General features: G+C 52.3%; 2 protein-coding genes across 2 annotated transcripts; one reads left to right on the top strand and one right to left on the bottom strand.

The window, feature by feature from the left end:
• Nucleotides 1-4,335: 4,335 nt before the first annotated feature.
• LOC129196840 (olfactory receptor 14J1-like) lies at nucleotides 4,336-5,145 on the top strand (the record flags this gene model as incomplete). Its single annotated transcript, XM_054804811.1, has 1 exon — nucleotides 4,336-5,145. A coding segment is annotated over one exon (810 nt), but the record flags the coding sequence as incomplete, so codon positions are not given.
• Nucleotides 5,146-14,436: 9,291 nt separating this feature from the next.
• Nucleotides 14,437-15,429, bottom strand: LOC129196839 (olfactory receptor 14A16-like). Its single transcript, XM_054804810.1, has one exon. It carries the CDS (start codon nucleotides 15,424-15,426, stop codon nucleotides 14,437-14,439), a length of 990 nt encoding a protein of 329 aa, XP_054660785.1. The 5' UTR covers nucleotides 15,427-15,429.
• Nucleotides 15,430-16,823: the final 1,394 nt, after the last annotated feature.

Below are 16,823 nucleotides of genomic sequence, written 5' to 3'. Positions count from 1 at the left end.
TGATGACATCATTGTGTAGGGCAAGACAGAAAAGGAAGTGTTTGAGAAAGGGAAAAGAGGGATCTAGATTCTTCTGAGAGCTGGTTTTGCCATAAAATAAAGGAAGAGCAAAGGACCTGCACAGGAGGTCCAGGATTTAGGAACAAAATATGAAGATGGGCATTGTTATAGCCCAATGGATGTGATCCATAAAATAACAGGTTTGTTGCCTCCACCTAACAAAAAAGAAACACAAGCTTTCCCAGGTGTTGTGGGTTTTTGGAGAAGGCACATTCCAGGTTATAGTCTGATCATAAGCCCTCTCTATCAAGTGACCCAGGAGAAGAACAGCTTTGAATGGGTCCTGAGCAGCAACAAGCCTTTGAACAAATTAGACAAGCGATAGTTCGTGTGATAGCCATTGGGCCAGTCTAGACCGGAGGAGAAGTGAAAAACATGCTTTACAGCACAGCCAGGGACCACGGCCCCACCTGAAGCCTCTGGCAGAAAGCACCTGGAGAGACTCAAGGTTGACCCCTGGGTTTTTGGAGCCAGGGATATGGAGGATCCGAGGCCCACTGCAGTCCAACTGAAAAAAAAAAAGATATTGGCAGCATATGAAGGGCTTTGAGCCACTTCAGAAGGAGTTGGTACTGAAGCACAACCCATCTTGGCACCTCGATTGCCTGTACTGGGCTGGATGTTCAAAGGGAGGGAACCCTCTCTGCATAATGAAACTGATGCTATGTGGAGTAAAGGGGTTGTGCTAATAACACAACAGGCTCGAATGGGAAACCTCGACTGCTCAGGAATCTTGGAAGTGACCATGGACTGGCCAGAAGGCCAAAACTTTGTAGTGTTGCCAGAAGAGGACGTGACATGTGCTGAAGAGGACACACCACGTCATAAACCACCAGAAAATGAGAAGCAGTATGCCCTGTTTGCAGATGCACCCTGTCATATTGTGGGAGAACATCTGAGGTGGAAGGCTGCTGGATGGAGTCCTCCATGACGACTCGTACAAACAGCTGAAGGAGAAGGTGAATTGAGTCAGTTTGCAGAGGTGAAAGCCATCCGGCTGGCTTTAGACATTGCTGAGCGAAAAAATGGCCAGTCCTTTGTCTCTATACTGACTCATGGACGGTGTGCACACTGAGCTGAGGCAAGAGGAATCCCACCTCCTGTGGGTCTGTGGGGTGCGTGGGGGAGAGCTGAAGCCCACTCCAGTCTCCAGACTACTCACCAGAGAGGAGAGACCTGATGGACACCGCTGAATCCCTGCCCTCCGTGGGGGGAAACGATCCCTGCCTGTCACTGCTGCGGTGACCTGCCTGGCCATGGGACAGGGAGAGGGGTTAAGGGAGGGGAACATTTCAACCTCTCATAGACCACCATGCCACAGGAGGAAAAATCCCACTTCTGAAATCCATCTCTCCCCTGCTCAGAGAGGGACAGTCAGTGATGACTTCAGTCTGTGTCAGCCTACGCTCCCCAGGAGAGACCCTGATGCCTTTGAGAAGCTTCAGCCCTGGAGCCCCAGGGACATCTGCAGGGAGTGTGGGAGAGCAGAGAAAGTGTTGCCCTGGGCTGGTCCTCTGCTGCTGAGCTGGGCCGGGCTCCTGGGACGGAGGGAGCTCATGGCAAGTGGGCAGCACTGCAGAGAGACATCTCTGCCCAGGAGCAGCTCCTGTGCAAAGCACAGCAGGGCTGAGGGCACTGCCTGCAGGCACCGAGGGGAGAGGAGGGAGGAGAAGAGAGGTTAAAGGCAGCCTGGGGTGAGAGGATGCTGAGAGCTGATTCAAAGAGAACTCTTCACAGCCCCCTACGTGGTAAGTCTGTGTCTGCAGGGAAAAGCAGCTGTGGTTGCTGGAGGGCTCTCTTCAAGCTGGTACATCCCACAGCCTGTGGGATCTTCTGGGAGGATTTTTGTGTGCAGGAGGAAAAATGGCAGAATTCACTTGAAAGGAAGGAGTCTGTGCTTTGAGATGTCTCATCATTGTCAACGGGGTTGGCAGGGTGAGAAGGGACTTTATTTTTGTGCTCTGGAGAAGGCACTGAGAGCCCAGTTCCCAGTAGGACTTGTCTGAGCTGCTCCTTAGCCCCTGCACACAGAGGTGCCCCTGGGCAGTGCCCGGCTGCCAGGAGGGGTCTGCAGGGCAGAGCTGAGCACACAGCCGGTGGCATGGGCTCTGTGTGCACAGGCAGGGAGGAGACCTGAGCACAGAGGAACAGCTCCTGGCAGGGACAGCTCCAGGCAGCAGAGACATGGGCAGGGAGTGAGAGGCAGCTGTTCCCAGAAATGCTGTGGAAGGGGGGTTGGGGCACCTCCCTGCCATCCCCTGCAGTGCAGACACCTTCCCTGGAGAAACCCCCTGCTCTGCTCTCCCACCCAGCAGAACCTCTGCCCTGAAGGTCACCTTCTCGGCAGCCTGACCCCTGAGGAGCGGACATTACCAAATACCCGAGTGCCTCCATCGGCAGCAGCGCTGTGGCATTTCTCTGGGTTTCCCCTCCTGTCTCTGCTCCCCTTGATCGTATCACCAGGTTTGCTGGGATGGGGGGGTGGGGTTCAGACACAGCTCAGAGACCAGCCCTGTGGGTCTTGCCATGCAGATGTGTCCATGGGAATGAAGTGTCCAAGTGCCTGCCTAATGCCCGGGCTGCAGGGGATACAAATGACCCCATTCTCCCTTCTTTAGGACACCCCGTCTTTAGGACATTTGCTTCTTTCCCTGAGGGGTCTTGCTGGGCTGCAGGCTGCCCTCCCCCAGGGCACAGCTCTCCCATGGCATCCCGGTGGTCTCCAGGAGCCCCGTGGAGAAGACCCCTCAGTGCTAAGGCCATGAAAATGCTGCTGGGTGGCTGCCTGCGGACAGCTGCAGAGAGCCCTCTGTGTTCCTGGCTGGGAGGGGAGGGCTGAGATCCTGCTCAGGTAGAGTGAGACAGGCTGAGGGGGTTGGAGATGTGCACTTGGGAAATGGATTCCTCTGCTCTCAGCAGTGCCCAGCTCCTTTTGGGGGGAACGTCTGGGCACGATCATCCTGCAGCTCAAAGAGGTGCCAGTACAGGGCAGCTGAGACCAGGGCTGATGGAGCGACCGGCTCATCTCACTCATCACTAGGGGACAGTCCCTTTGGCTCTGGGGATGCACAAGGTTTCACTTGGAGTGCAGCAGAAATGCCAGGGATTTCTGCCTGAAAAACACTCCTCAGGTGTAGTGGGACAACTCGAACAGCATAAACAAAATAAAATCCCATCAGCTCTGCTCTGCCATTTGGTGAAATGGGAGCCACAATGTTGAAAATCTCTTTGATACCTGTTCTGGTTTCAGCTGAGAGGGTTGATTTTCTTCATAGTAGCTAGTGTGGGGATATGTTTTGGATTTGTGCTGGAGACAGCATTGATAATATAGAGATGTTTTTGTTCTAAGGACCTATTTTTGAGCAGTGTTTACACAGGGCCAAGGCCTTTTCTGCTTCTTGCACTGCCCTGCCAGCGGGATGGCTGGGGGTGCACAAGAAGTTGGGAGGAGACACAGACAGGACAGGTGACCCAAACTGACCAAAGGGATATTCCATACCATATGACGTCATGCTCAGTTTATAAGGAGCTTGGGGGAAGAGGGCGGGGGGGCGGCGGCATTCGGAGCGATGGCGTTTGTCTTCCCAAGTAACCGTTACGCGTGACAGAGCCCTGCTTCCCTGGAGATGGCTGAACACCTGCCTGCCCATGGGAAGTGGGGAATGAATTCCTTGCTTTGCTTTGCTTGTGCACGCAGCTTTTGCTTTACCTATTGAAATGTCTTTATCTCAACCCACGAGTTTTCTCACTTTAACTTTTCCAATTCTCTCCCCCATCAGGATGGGGGGGAGTGAGTGAGCGGCTGCATGGTGCTCAGCTGCTGGCTGGGGTAAAACCACGACATATCCCAAGTGGATTTAATCCTAAATTAGCCTGTGTTCCTATGGACCTATGGCTGTAGGGCAGAGCTGGCTCCTGCAGAGCCCCCAGCAGAGCTCCCTGCTCCCTGGGGCAGCCTCAGCCAGCACCAACCAGAGCTCAGAAATGGGACCTGTGAAAGGTCTTCCTGAATAAGGAATAAGAAATTCAATAGATTTTTTTTCAGAGAAATATCTCTTATTGATGTCTTTTCCTCAATGAACAGGCTCCCATGCCCTGAGGGACCAAATGTCCAACAGCAGCTCCATCACCAAGTTCCTCCTCCTGGCATTCGCAGACACACGGGAGCTGCAGCTCTTGCACTTCTGGCTCTTCCTGGGCATCTACCTGGCTGCTCTCCTGGGCAATGGCCTCATCATCACTGCCATAGCCTGCGACCACCACCTCCACACCCCCATGTACTTCTTCCTCCTCAACCTCTCCCTCCTCAACCTGGGCTCCATCTCCACCACTGTCCCTAAAGCCATGGCCAATTCCCTCTGGGACACCAGGGCCATCTCCTACGCAGGATGTGCTGCACAGGTCTTTTTCTTTTTCTTTCTGATGTCAGCTGAATATTTCCTTCTCACTGTCATGGCCTATGACCGCTACGTTGCCATCTGCCAAACCCTGCACTACAGGACCCTCCTGGGCAGCAGAGCTTGTGTCCACATGGCAGCAGCTGCCTGGGGCACTGGGTTTCTCAATGCTGTGCTGCACACGGCCAATACATTTTCTATACCACTCTGCCAGGGCAATGCCCTGGACCAGTTCTTCTGTGAAATCCCCCAGATCCTCAAGCTCTCCTGCTTGGACTCCTACCTAAGGGAAGTTGAGCTTATTGCTTTTAGTAGTTTTGTATTTTTGGGGTGTTTTGTTTTCATTGTGCTGTCCTATGTGCAGATCTTCAGGGCCGTGCTGAGGATCCCCTCTGAGCAGGGATGGCACAAAGCCTTTTCCACGTGCCTCCCTCACCTGGCCGTGGTCTCCCTGTTTATCAGCACTGGCATATTTGCCTACCTGAAGCCCCCCTCCATCTCCCCCTCATCTCTTGATCTGTTGTTTGCTGTTGTGTACTCGGTGGTACCTCCAACAGTGAACACCCTCATCTATAGCATGAGAAACCAGGAGCTCAAGGATGCCGTGAGGAAACTGATGGCTGGATGTCTTTCAGCAGCCATAGACTGCCTACATTCCTCTACAACTGACTCCCTGTGTATGTCGTGACAGGCCAAGTCTGCCTTTCTTTATTTTTTTTTCCCTTTTTCCACTTTTATGATGTTGTGTTACAAATAAATATAATTATTCCTTCTCTTAAATATCCACCCATTCTGTGTGACCAATAGACCATGTATAAATGGGAAACCATTTTATTTAAGCAAGATAAATGAGCCTGCAGCAACTTCTTTGTCTAAGATCCACCCTCAGCATAGCAGAAATGAAAGACTTTTCTGGCTGTTCCAGCTTGGGGCAGGCTGCTTTGTCCCTGAGGGAGGGATTAGGAGCTCTTGAGGACCCCAAGGGCCAGGGCTCTTGTGCTAGCCTGGGGAGACAGGATGGCACGGAGGGGCTGCAGACCTCTCAGGATATGCTGGAGAGGAGAACAGGGGACACAGGGTGCCACTGACCTCCTTTCCCTTATGCCCACCCATCTCTGCCCCCCAGCAGCTTCTCTGCCCTTCAGAGGGGCTGAGGCTCTGGGGTGAGTGCCCAGAGCTCTGCAGCAGCCTGCGGCAAGTACTGCTGTGGGGCCAGAGCAGACAGGGCTGGAGAGAGGGCAGGGAGGAATGTTTCTGGGAGAGAGAAACATCAGTGTATAGCTTGTTCTGCGTGACCGTGCAGGGTGAGGGCTCGCATCAGGGGGACTGTGGTTCAGAGACAGGGCTCCTGGATGGGAGCTGAGACAGGCACGTGCAGGAGACAGGAGGCCAGTCTATGCCCTTGGTGGCATGGACAGACCGGGAAGGTGACCCAGGGCCTTTGTCACCCCCCAGCCTCTCTCACCAGCCATTTCCAGCCCTGGCCGTTCACCCAGGTTATGGGCAAGTCTCGCTGTGCGGCCATCTCCATCCTCCCGCTGGGCTGAGTGCCTGCATCGGGGAAAATGGCCACCTCTGGCCAGCTTCTTCTGAAGAGTGAGTGGCCCTGAGCAGCAGTGACTGGCCGTGTGTAGGCCTGGGACAGAGGGTCAGGGGATGTCAGTGAGAACAAGGTGATGGCTGATGGCTTTAGCAAGTCCTTACAGCCATGTCTGAGCCCAGAAATGGAAAGCAGTGGATCTGTGTGGGTGGAGGAGGAGGAGGACGAAAGAGGAGGAGTTTTTTGCTGGGAAGGTGGCAGGAAGAAAGTCCCTTGTTGTGCACATCAAAGATAAGGAAGATGTTTCCATCTTGTGTGCATGCCTCAGCCTGGCAGATAGGGAATGCCCGCTGCTGGGGGTGGCTGTGCTCAGTCATGCCTCAGGAGCTGACCTTGCTCTCTTCCCCTCCTTCACTCCCCACACTTGGATGGACCACAGCAAACATCCATGATCCTGGAAAATGCACGACCCTCCTGGAGGGAGGTTCCACAACTGCAGGGGAAACAGGAAGGGCTTGAGAGACGCATGGGGGTGCATGCAGAGAGAGGTGTATGCATAACAGTGAGTGTGTTAAAGGCAGGACGAAGACTTGAAGTAGTGGTGGGGCTGCGGGGGTGTCATGCTGAAGGGAATCAGGCTGAATTTTGATTTGGAGGCAGCAGCAGCAGGAGGACATGCATTTCAGTGCTGGGATATGGCAATAAGTGCAGGAGTCAAGCAAGTCTGGGACTGGGCTATTTTGGGTGCCAGAGGACATTAGCAGGGCATTGGAAGATGCTCGAGGGGTTGTGGGGAACTCACAGGCACTGTCAGGTCCTCAGGTAACCACAGCTTTGTCTTTGCAGGCACAGGCAGTGAGGCCAAAGTGGCACATACAAGTCCTTCATTTGCTGGCTGCGGAGGGAGACAAGGAAGCTTAGCATAGAATTACCAAGGTAATTTATTCTCTTATTTCAGCTGTGCAGGCAGTGGTGCCTCAGCCTAATGGCTCAGTACAGAGGAAAGCAGGGTTTGTATCTGTTACAGTACAGTTGTGTAGACCAATGCAATCACTCACGTTAAGGGATGGGCTCATCAGTTCCTACATCCTTGTCCCGCTCAGGTGGTGCAGACAAACGGTCAGTGGTATGTTAATTCTCTTTGTTCTAAAGCGATGTCCCGCTCAGGTGGGGGGATTATCCTGGATGCTGGTCGGTTGCTGTTCTGGCCGTGGTTATACGCCCGGTTTTTTGAAAGGTAAATCTTCCATGGGTTTATCATTGACATGGGATGTTCTCAGCTGGTAAGAGCTGGCTTAGGTTGGGTCTTCAGCTCACATGGACCCTGAGGTAAAAGCTCATAGTCTCAATTAGTGTTCATTCTTCTAAGCAAGTTGTACCGCAGTTAGCATTTTGCCTTTCACTGGCATCAGTAAAGCCTGGGAGATCCCAAGGTCAGAGTGAGATGAGGAAGCAGGAGGAGGTAGCTAAAGTCCTCAGGGAAGCTGGAACAGGCACAGGACAGTGTAGGACCGTCTGTGGTGCCAACAGCTGATGGCCTTGGTGCGGCTGGGCCCTCCTCCAACACCAGGACAGAAGTCCTTGTCCTCTCCACAGCGGCTGCTGTCTCCTCCACTGAGTCCCATGAGAAGGCCCCAGTCCCTTACAGTCCCAGGGCCTTGTTGCCTCCTCACCCACCCCCCATAGAGCCTGGGAGGTGTCCTACCGCTGACCTGCACTAGGCATCACGTACCCTCCCATCACACTGCTCCCAGGAGGAGCTGTAAGCATCTCATGAGGGAAAGGATCCTCTCTTCAGGGAATGGGGGTCAGGGCTTGGCCATCCTGCTTGGTGAAACACATTTAGGGCTTTCACAGCCACCTCCACATTTGATTTTCCACATGTGACCAGTGCCTCTGACTTCCTGTTTTACCAGCTCCCAGCGACAACCACAGAATCACAGAATGGTTTGAGTTGGAAGGGATCTCAAAGATCATCTAGTTCAAATCCCCTGCCATGGGCAGGGACACCCTCCACTAGACCAGGTTGCCCAAAGTCCCATCCAACCTGGCCTTGAACACTTCCAGGGAGGGGGTATCCACAACTTCTCTGGGCAACATGTTCCAGTGACTCAGCACCCTCATAGAGAAGAATTTTTTCCTAATATCTAATCTAAATCTACCCTCCTTCAGCTTTGTGTTGAGTTTTGTGTGGCAAGCTATTAGGAAGGCAAAAGGTGACACATGGTTCTTCAAGGATCAGACACAACAGGACAGCACCTCAAGAAAAGTGCTATGAATCTGTGTTGGGTTTTGTGTGGCAAGGTTTTGGTAGCGGGAGGGGCTACAGGGGTGGCTTCTGTAAGAAGTTGCTAGAAGCTTCCCCTGTGTCTGATAGAGCCAATGCCAGCCGGCTCCAAGATGGATCCGCCCCTGGCCAAGGCCAAGCCAATCAGCGCCTCTGTGATAACATATTTAAGAAGGCAAACAAAACAGTTGAAAAAAAAGGTTTTGCAACCGAAGAGAGGAGTGAGAAGATGTAAGGAACTCTGCAGACACCAAGGTCAGTGCAGATGGAGGGGGAGGAGGCGCTCCAGACACCAGAGCAAAGATCCCCCTGCAGCCCGTGGTGAAAACCATGGTGAGGCAGGCTGTCCCCCTGCAGCCCATGGAGGAAGGATGAGGGGGTGTAGAGATTCCACCTGCAGCCCGTGGAGGACCCCACGCCGGAGCAGGTGGAGGCACCTGAAGGAGGCTGTGGCCTGTGGGAAGCCCACACTGGAGTAAGTTCCAGGCCGGACCGGTGGACCCGTGAAGAGGGGAGCCCACGCCAGGGCAGGTTTGCTGGCAGGACTTGTGACCCCGTGGGAGAGACCCCACGCTGGAGCAGTCTGCTCCTGAAGGTCTGCACCCTGTGGGAGAGACTACGCTGGAGCAGTTCGTGAAGGACTGTAGCCCGTGGGAGAGACTCCATGTTGGAGCAGGGGAATGTTGAGAGGAGTCCTCCCCCTGAGGACAAAGAAGCGGCAGAGACAATGTGTGCTGAACTGACCGCAACCCCCGTTTCCTGCCCCCTTGTGCCGCTGAGGGGGGAGGAGGTTGAAGCCGGGAGTGAAGTTGAGCCCGGGAAGATGGGAGGGGTGGGGGAAGGTGTTTTAAGACTTGATTGTATTTTCTCATTGCGCTACTCTGTTTTGCCTAGTAATAAATTAGATGAATCTCCTCTCTACATTCAGTCTGTTTTGCTCGTGATGGTAATTAGTGAGTGATCTCTCCCTGTCCTTATCTCGACCCAAGCCTTTTGTTATACTTCTCCTCCCCATCCCGCTTGGGGAGGGGTGAGTGAGCGGCCGCGTGGCACCCAGTTACCGGCTGGGCCTAAACCACGACAAGCTTAAAGCCATTACCTCTTGGCCTATCATTACATGCCTTTGTAAATCTCCTTGTCTGGTCATTCCCTCCATGGTCTCTTGAGTGATGGTCCTCCCTGCGGCCCAGGAACACTCTCAGAAACTTGGAGGTTTGCTGCTGACTTTTACTTCTTTAGACACTTGTTCAATCTTTCAGGACCTGCAGTTCAGGAACTTGGCACCAGGGGGCTAATTAACATGCAAAACGCCCTAATCAGCCAATGCTCTGTGCATAATTTTCCTTTAGGTCTTCAATTCTTATGTGGTTAATTAGAGAGATTTCAGGAGTCTAGTCAAAGTCTAAAGAGTTCAATACTAAACAGTAAGGAAGGATTCTTTTTTATTTTTTCCCCACAGTTCTTAATTCTTCTGCTCACACATTACGTGATATGAGAAATCCTCAGTTCATATTGATCCTGTCTCCTAATGGAGTTTGAATATATATTCTGTAAATTGTCATGAATTTTTTCATAGGACATGGACACGGACCAGCAAGATGATGACCCTTTCTCTCCCTCTGTGGAAAGAGAGACTTATACAGCCATTTCCAGAAATATATTTCCTGCCATCACTTTGAATGGGGAAACTGTGTTCTGGTGACACATTTATATCGTCACATGATACATCTGCATTTCATAGCTAAAGGGAGCTTGGAGCAAGGAAGGTAGGAGGAGTTGGATAGATCACCCTATATTTCTTTGCCATCAAGAAATGGCCACACCTGCTATCACTTCCTTCATGGCATCCCTTTCTCTGAGCTGGCCACATCTTTATGGGATGTCCCATGGCATAACACCATGACCCGCCAAGTGCCAGACCTCACTCGATACGCAGAGGCCCAGAGCCCAGCCAAATAAAGAGGCCCAGAGCACAGATGTGGAAAACAAATGTCACTCCTGTCTTCAAGCGGGAAAAGAAGGAAGACGCAGGGAACTACAGGCCAGTCAGACTCACCTCCCTTCCTGGGAAGATGATGGAGCAGCTAATGCTGGAAACCCTTTCCAGGCACAGGAACGATAAGGAAGTCATCAGGAGTCGTCAAGGCCCAGGGCCTTATGTATGTCCAGTTTGCCTGAGTATTCCCTGATCCGATCCTTTTCCAGCAAGGCACTTCTCCATGCTCCAGACTTTCCCCCTGGTCTCTGGCACCTGGGATTCCTGAAGGCCGATCTTGCTGGCAAATACTGAGGCAGTGACGGCATTTGGTGCCTCAGCCTTTCCCACCTCCTGTGTCACCAGGTCCCCAGTCTCACTGAGCAATGGGCCCACAGTTTCCCTCATTTCCCTTTTGTTCCCTGTCTACTTACAGAAGCCCTTCTTGGTTTCTTTGGCATCCCTTGCCAAATTCCATTCCGTTTGGGCTTTAGCTTTCCTACCTTTCTCCCTGCATGCATGCTCAATGTCTCTGTGTTCCTCCCAGGTGACCTGTCCTCACTTCCACCCTCTGTATTCTTCCTTCTTGTGTTTGAGTTTGGCCAGGAGCTCCTTGTTCATCCACACAGCTCTCTTGGCATTTTTGCCGGGCATCACATTTGATGGGATGTGCTTCTCTTGAGCTTGGAGGAGGTGATCCTGGAATATGAACCAGCTTTCTCGGGCCCCCCTTCCCTCCAGGGCCACATCCCATGGGACTCTTCCAAGCAGATCCTTGAAGAGACCAAAGTCTACTCTCCTTAAACCCAGGGCTCTGAGATTGTTTTTACCTTCCTGCCTGCCCTCAGGAACCTGAACTCCATCATCTCATGGTCACTACAGCCCCATCTCATGGTCACAAGGCTGCCTTTGACCTTCACATCCCCAACAAGCCCCTCATTGTTGATGAGGATGAGGTCAGGCAGAGCATTGGCTCTCCTCATTGGCTCCTTTGCCATTTGAGTGAGGAATTTCTCATCCAGGCACTCCACAAACCTCCTGGATTGCTTATGCCCTGCTGTGTTGTCCTTTGAGCAAATATCGAGGTGGTTGACATCTCCCGTGAGGACCAGAGCCTGACAATGTGAGGCTGCTCCTATCTGCCTGTTGAGGGCCTCATATACTTCTTCCTCCTGGTCGAGTGGCCGATAGCAGACATCCACTGTAATGCCACCCTTTCCTGGTCTCACTTTAATCCTCACCCTTAAGCTCTCTCTTGGCTCCCTACCCATCCCCAGACAGAGCTCCATGTACTCCAGCTGTTCTCTCACATAAAAGGCATCTCCCCTTCCTTGTCATCCCATCCTCTCCTTCCTCAAGAGCCTGTATCCCTCCATTGTGACATCCAATCATGGGAGCCATCCCGCCACATTTCCATGATCCCAACAAGATCATTGCCCTGCAACTGCACACCGATCTCTAAATCCTCATGTTTATGCCCCATGCTGCATGCGTTAGAGTACAGACACTTTAGAGAGGAACCCCAGCATGTTGAGTTCTTGGAGAGGGTGTGAGAGATTTCTCCATCATGGTGCTTTGTAGGCATTTCTTTGCTTACATGCAAGTGCTGAACTTGAGCCCCATTTTGTTGATTTTGTGATCCCTTCCCACCACATCACCCCATGCCCTTGCTCATTGATCCTGTCACTCCCTTGGAGGACTGCTGGTTACTCTCTCCCTCCCCCATCATTCTTAGTTCAAAGCCCTCCTTATGAGGTCAGCCAGCCTGTTGGCAGAAATAGCTTTGCCCTGCTTAGTGAGGTGGATCCCACCTCTGCCAAGACGATGCTGGTCCGCAAACAGGGTCCCATGGTCGTGGAACCCAGAACCCTACCCCAGTTCCGCAGTTAATTATTAACTTGTCCGAGTAGTGCCTTTCTCCTCACCAATGAGATTGAGGAGAACACCACCTGGGCCCCCATGCCCTTCAGTGCCACCCCCAGAGCTTTGTAGTCACTTCTGGTACTGTCCAGGTTGCCCCTGGTAGTGTCATTTGTGCCCACATGGGTTAAGAGCAGGAGGCAGTAGTCAGAGAGCCAGATGAGCTTTGGACGTCCCACCACAACATCCTGGATCCTTGTCCCCAGCAAGCAGCAAACCTCTCTAGATGGTTGGCTGGCCCAACAGATGAGTGCCTCTGTCCCCCGCACCAGGTAGTCACCCATTACGATGAAAAACCCCCCGTGGCACTACATCTGGATGAGGCTTGAATATCTCCATTTGTGGAGGTACCACAGCCTTTCGGAGTGCCTGTTCCTGGTGCCTCATGGACCTTATAGTGCAGCTTCTTTTCTCTTAAATCTAGTCAGAATTTCCCACATCCCAACTTTTTCCCATGGCTTCTCATGCTTCCACTGTGCCCACATGGGAAGAGTCTGACTCCTTCTCCTCTGCACCATCCCATAAGACAGCTGTAGACAGTGACAGTATTGATATCTGTCAAGTAGAATTTTCCACTTGACGGGGTGAGGAATGTGTTTGGGTTAATGCTTAGACACTGTCTAATTCAGGGTTGAATACACTGCGTTGCTTTGCTAATGACTGGACCCTTGAAGAAGAGGGACAGACTGATAAATGCACGCCTTGCTAAGGACTGTCCTGGAAGAGGACCTGAAAGATTGTCAACCTGATAATTTTTCTAATCCTGCAACAAGATAAATATGTTGTAGTTTCTGTGTGCAGTGTGCTAGCTTTGTGGCATTACCACCCTGCAACCATCTCTGTGCAGACATGAAATAAATAAAATACCTCTGCTCTGTGTGTGTATTGGTGTACTGCACATGGGGTAAACGATCCCACTTTTGGGAAAACACCAGGACATCCCATGTCTGTAAAGAGCCTTTTGACAAGGTGGGCACATCTGTGCTGGCCTGGCCAGCCATTCCTACACCCCCTGCCCCATGCTCTCCACAGCCCTTGAGCTGGTGGAGCTGCTCTGCAGAGCAAGTGGGCTGTGGGGCCTGGGGTCACAGGGGGACTCTGCAAGGGACGTGCTGGTCAGGCTGGGAGGCAGACCCAGCTCAGGGACATCACTGCCACTGACTGCCTCCCACCGAGGCTCTTATGTGGCCGTGGAGGCTGCTCAGAGGTGACCTGCCTTATTGCCAATGCCATGAGATGTGTTTGGGTGCTGCACCGCATCCAGTCTATGGAAGTCCACTGATGGGAAAACGAACCACTCACCAGGCTCCTTTCCCTGTGCCTGCTGTGTTCCCTGGCCTTGCAGAACCCTCACTTGGTGGTTCACAGCCTTCATTTAGCACTTGATCTCTGGGGCACTTAACCTTGGACAGGCTCGTGCTCAGTGGGCTCCATTCCCTGCTGACCTCCTGGCATGTGCTGTCCCTGCAGATCCCCTGGGCTCTCCTGGCAGCTCCTGATTCCTTTCAGAAAAACACTCCTCTGCCATCAGCCCTACCACAGGCTGTCGAGCCCCAGGCAGCTTAGTTGGAGTCCATTCAGCATCTGTGTGGGTGCTGTCCACCCACAAGGAACACCTGAGCCATTCCTCAGTCCCTGGAAGACCACACTGGTGTAACCGTGGGATAGGCGCCGTGAAACAGTAACTATAGAATCAGTTTGAGATAATTAATTATCCAGTGGACATGGGTGCGTGACCACTGATGACCACCAGAGACCCCTTGAAGACCACCGACTCAAATCACTGAGCATGCGTGACGGGGAGGAGAATATGGAAATGGATTCCAAGAAATAATTATCATAGGACTGCCCTTTCTGAGAAAAACGATGAATATGTATGTTTTGATCCTACATAACCTGTGTGCTGGTGATCACCTGGCATGCACATTGGGTGGAGCTATCCCCTGTGCACCCAGACCTGCAATAAAGAATGCCTGCCTTTTAACACTACATTGGTGTTAGGAGGTTTATTCCCGGATTTTGGTGACAAACCCTCCTGCATGCTGGGGCTACTCCCCCAGCTCCAGAGATGTGCACAGATGGGAGCCGAGACAATTAACTTCCCACCGGTTTCTCTGGAGTTTATCTAAACAGGCAGCCTGGATGGATATGTACAATGAGGTATTCTGGTCATGAATACTAATATCAAAAAAAAAAACCCAAAACCCACAAAAAAACCAAACACACACAAAAAATTACAGACACATATAAAGACAAGTTAGTCCTGGCTCTTCCTGAGATACAAAGGGAGCCCTACTGGGATAATGGGCACCTTATTAATCTGAAGTAGATTGTATTCAAATAGTTTCCACAGGGCATCTTTGATTTCCTGGTTCCTCATGCTGTAGATGAGGGGGTTCACTGATGGAGGCACCACCGAGTACAGAACTGCCACCACCAGGTCCAGGGATGGGGAGGAAATGGAGGGGGGTTTCAGGTAGGCAAATATGGCAGTGCTGATAAACAGGGAGACCACGGCCAGGTGAGGGAGGCACATGGAAAAGGCTTTGTGCCGTCCCTGCTCAGAGGGGATCCTCAGCACAGCCCTGAAGATCTGCACATAGGACAGCACAATGAAAACAAAACACCCCAAAAATAGAAAAGAACTTAATGTAAGAAGTCCAATTTCCCTTAGGTAGGAGTCCAAGCAGGAGAGCTTGAGGATCTGGGGGATTTCACAGAAGAACTGGTCCAGGGCATTGCCCTGGCAGAGTGGTATAGAAAATGTATTGGCCGTGTGCAGTACAGCATAGAGAAAGCCACTGCCCCAGGCAGCTGCTGCCATGTGGACACAAGCTCTGCTGCCCAGGAGGGTCCCGTAGTGCAGGGGTTGGCAGATGGCAATGTAGCGATCGTAGGCCATGACAGTGAGAAGGGCGTACTCAGCTCCAAGCAGGAAGACAATCAGAAAGACTTGAGCAGCACATCCTGCATAGGAGATGGTCCTGGTGTCCCAGAGGGAATTGGCCATGGCTTTAGGGACAGTGGTGGAGATGGAGCCCAGGTCGAGGAGGGAGAGGTTGAGGAGGAAGAAGTACATGGGGGTGTGGAGGTGGTGGTCGCAGGCTATGGCAGTGATGATGAGGCCATTGGCCAGGAGAGCAGCCAGGTAGATGCCCAGGAAGAGCCAGAAGTGCAAGAGCTGCAGCTCCCGTGTGTCTGCGAATGCCAGGAGGAGGAACTCAGTGATGGAGCTGCTGTTGGACATTTGTGATTCCTTGGCATGGGGGCTGGTTGAAAAAAGTAAAGGACATCTTCCTCTGAGCAAAGCCACTCCATTCTTCATAGAAACACCCCCCAATTGAAATGCATTTCCCTTCTCTGGTTTCTGCTGGCTGAGTGTGTTGTGAGGAGCTGAGGAGTCAGCTGTGCTCAGCTGCAGTGGGTACATGGAGCTGGTTTGTGACACCTCCAATGTTTAAAACCCATGTCAGATGCAATCCACCTTCAATGGAGAAATTAAATCTCTGCACTCATGACTCAGAAGAGTGCAGGCTGCCGAAGACAGGCTTAGCATTTCCTTAGAAGAATTTTGTCTGTGGTTTTTATTTTCTACCTTCACATCTGGGGAGCGCTCTTTTGAGGGGTAGAAATACTCATTTTAGGATGGAAAATGGGAAGAGGACAGCAATGGGAATGTGACAGGACAGGCAAAACGGCTCAGCTCTTTGTGGCTTAGTGCAGAGTCAGGAGAGCTGTAGCGTTCATTACACTATCACCCAGCTGCCCTGCACTTTTGCTTGTGCTACCTTGAAGATGACCTCACACAAAAATTACACTTAAAAAAAATCCCAAAACTAGACTCTGATGACAGCAGGGGAATCTTGTTTAAAAGGGCAGATCTGCAAACGCTTCTCTTTCCCAGCCCAGAGGTGGAGTTGTGATGGAGAGAGAAGGACACAGCCCCTCTCAGAGAGAAGCAAAGGCCTCTGAGAGGAGAGAACTGACCTCCAAGGGAAAGCTCAGCACTCCCTGGGATCCTACAGCACAGCCGTGCTCTTCTGGGGCAGCTCCCAAGCCCAGCAGCACAGGCAAAGCAGACAGTCCGATGTCCTGAAGATGGGATGTCCTAAAGGCAGAGTCAGCTCATTGCTCAGCAGACAGCGCCCAGCAGACATCTAGAGTGAGGGACCACAAGAGAGCAGCCTGAAGGCAGCCTAGCCCAGGGCTTGGCTGCAGTTTCCTCCCACTCCCTGCCCATGTCTCTGCTGCCTGGAGCTGTCCCTGCCAGGAGCTGGTGCTCTGCCCACACCTCTCCTCCCTGTCCCTGCTCTGAAGGACACAACTGGGCACCCCTGGCTGCACACCTGCATTCACAGCCACTCAAACTTGCCTCTGCACAGGGACTCCACCTGGCACATCCCAGCAGCTGTGGGCTCTGCCAGCTTAAGGAGATGCCTCCAGGAACCGCATCGGCATTGCCCTGCACCCAGAGACTTACCGTGTCAAGGGCTCTGAAGATTTCTCCTTCCCTGAGCTCTCAGCAAGCCTCCCATTTCCAACTGCCTTTAAGCTCTCTCTGCCTCGCTGTTCTCCCCTCGGTGCCTGCAGGCAGAGCCCTCAGCCCTGCTGTGCTCTGCAGAGGAGCTGCTCCTGGCCAGAGAT

Source organism: Grus americana, chromosome 27, assembly GCF_028858705.1.
Source record: "Grus americana isolate bGruAme1 chromosome 27, bGruAme1.mat, whole genome shotgun sequence".
Classification (NCBI taxonomy): domain Eukaryota; kingdom Metazoa; phylum Chordata; class Aves; order Gruiformes; family Gruidae; genus Grus; species Grus americana.
This window is presented reverse-complemented; position numbering and strand designations above follow the sequence as displayed.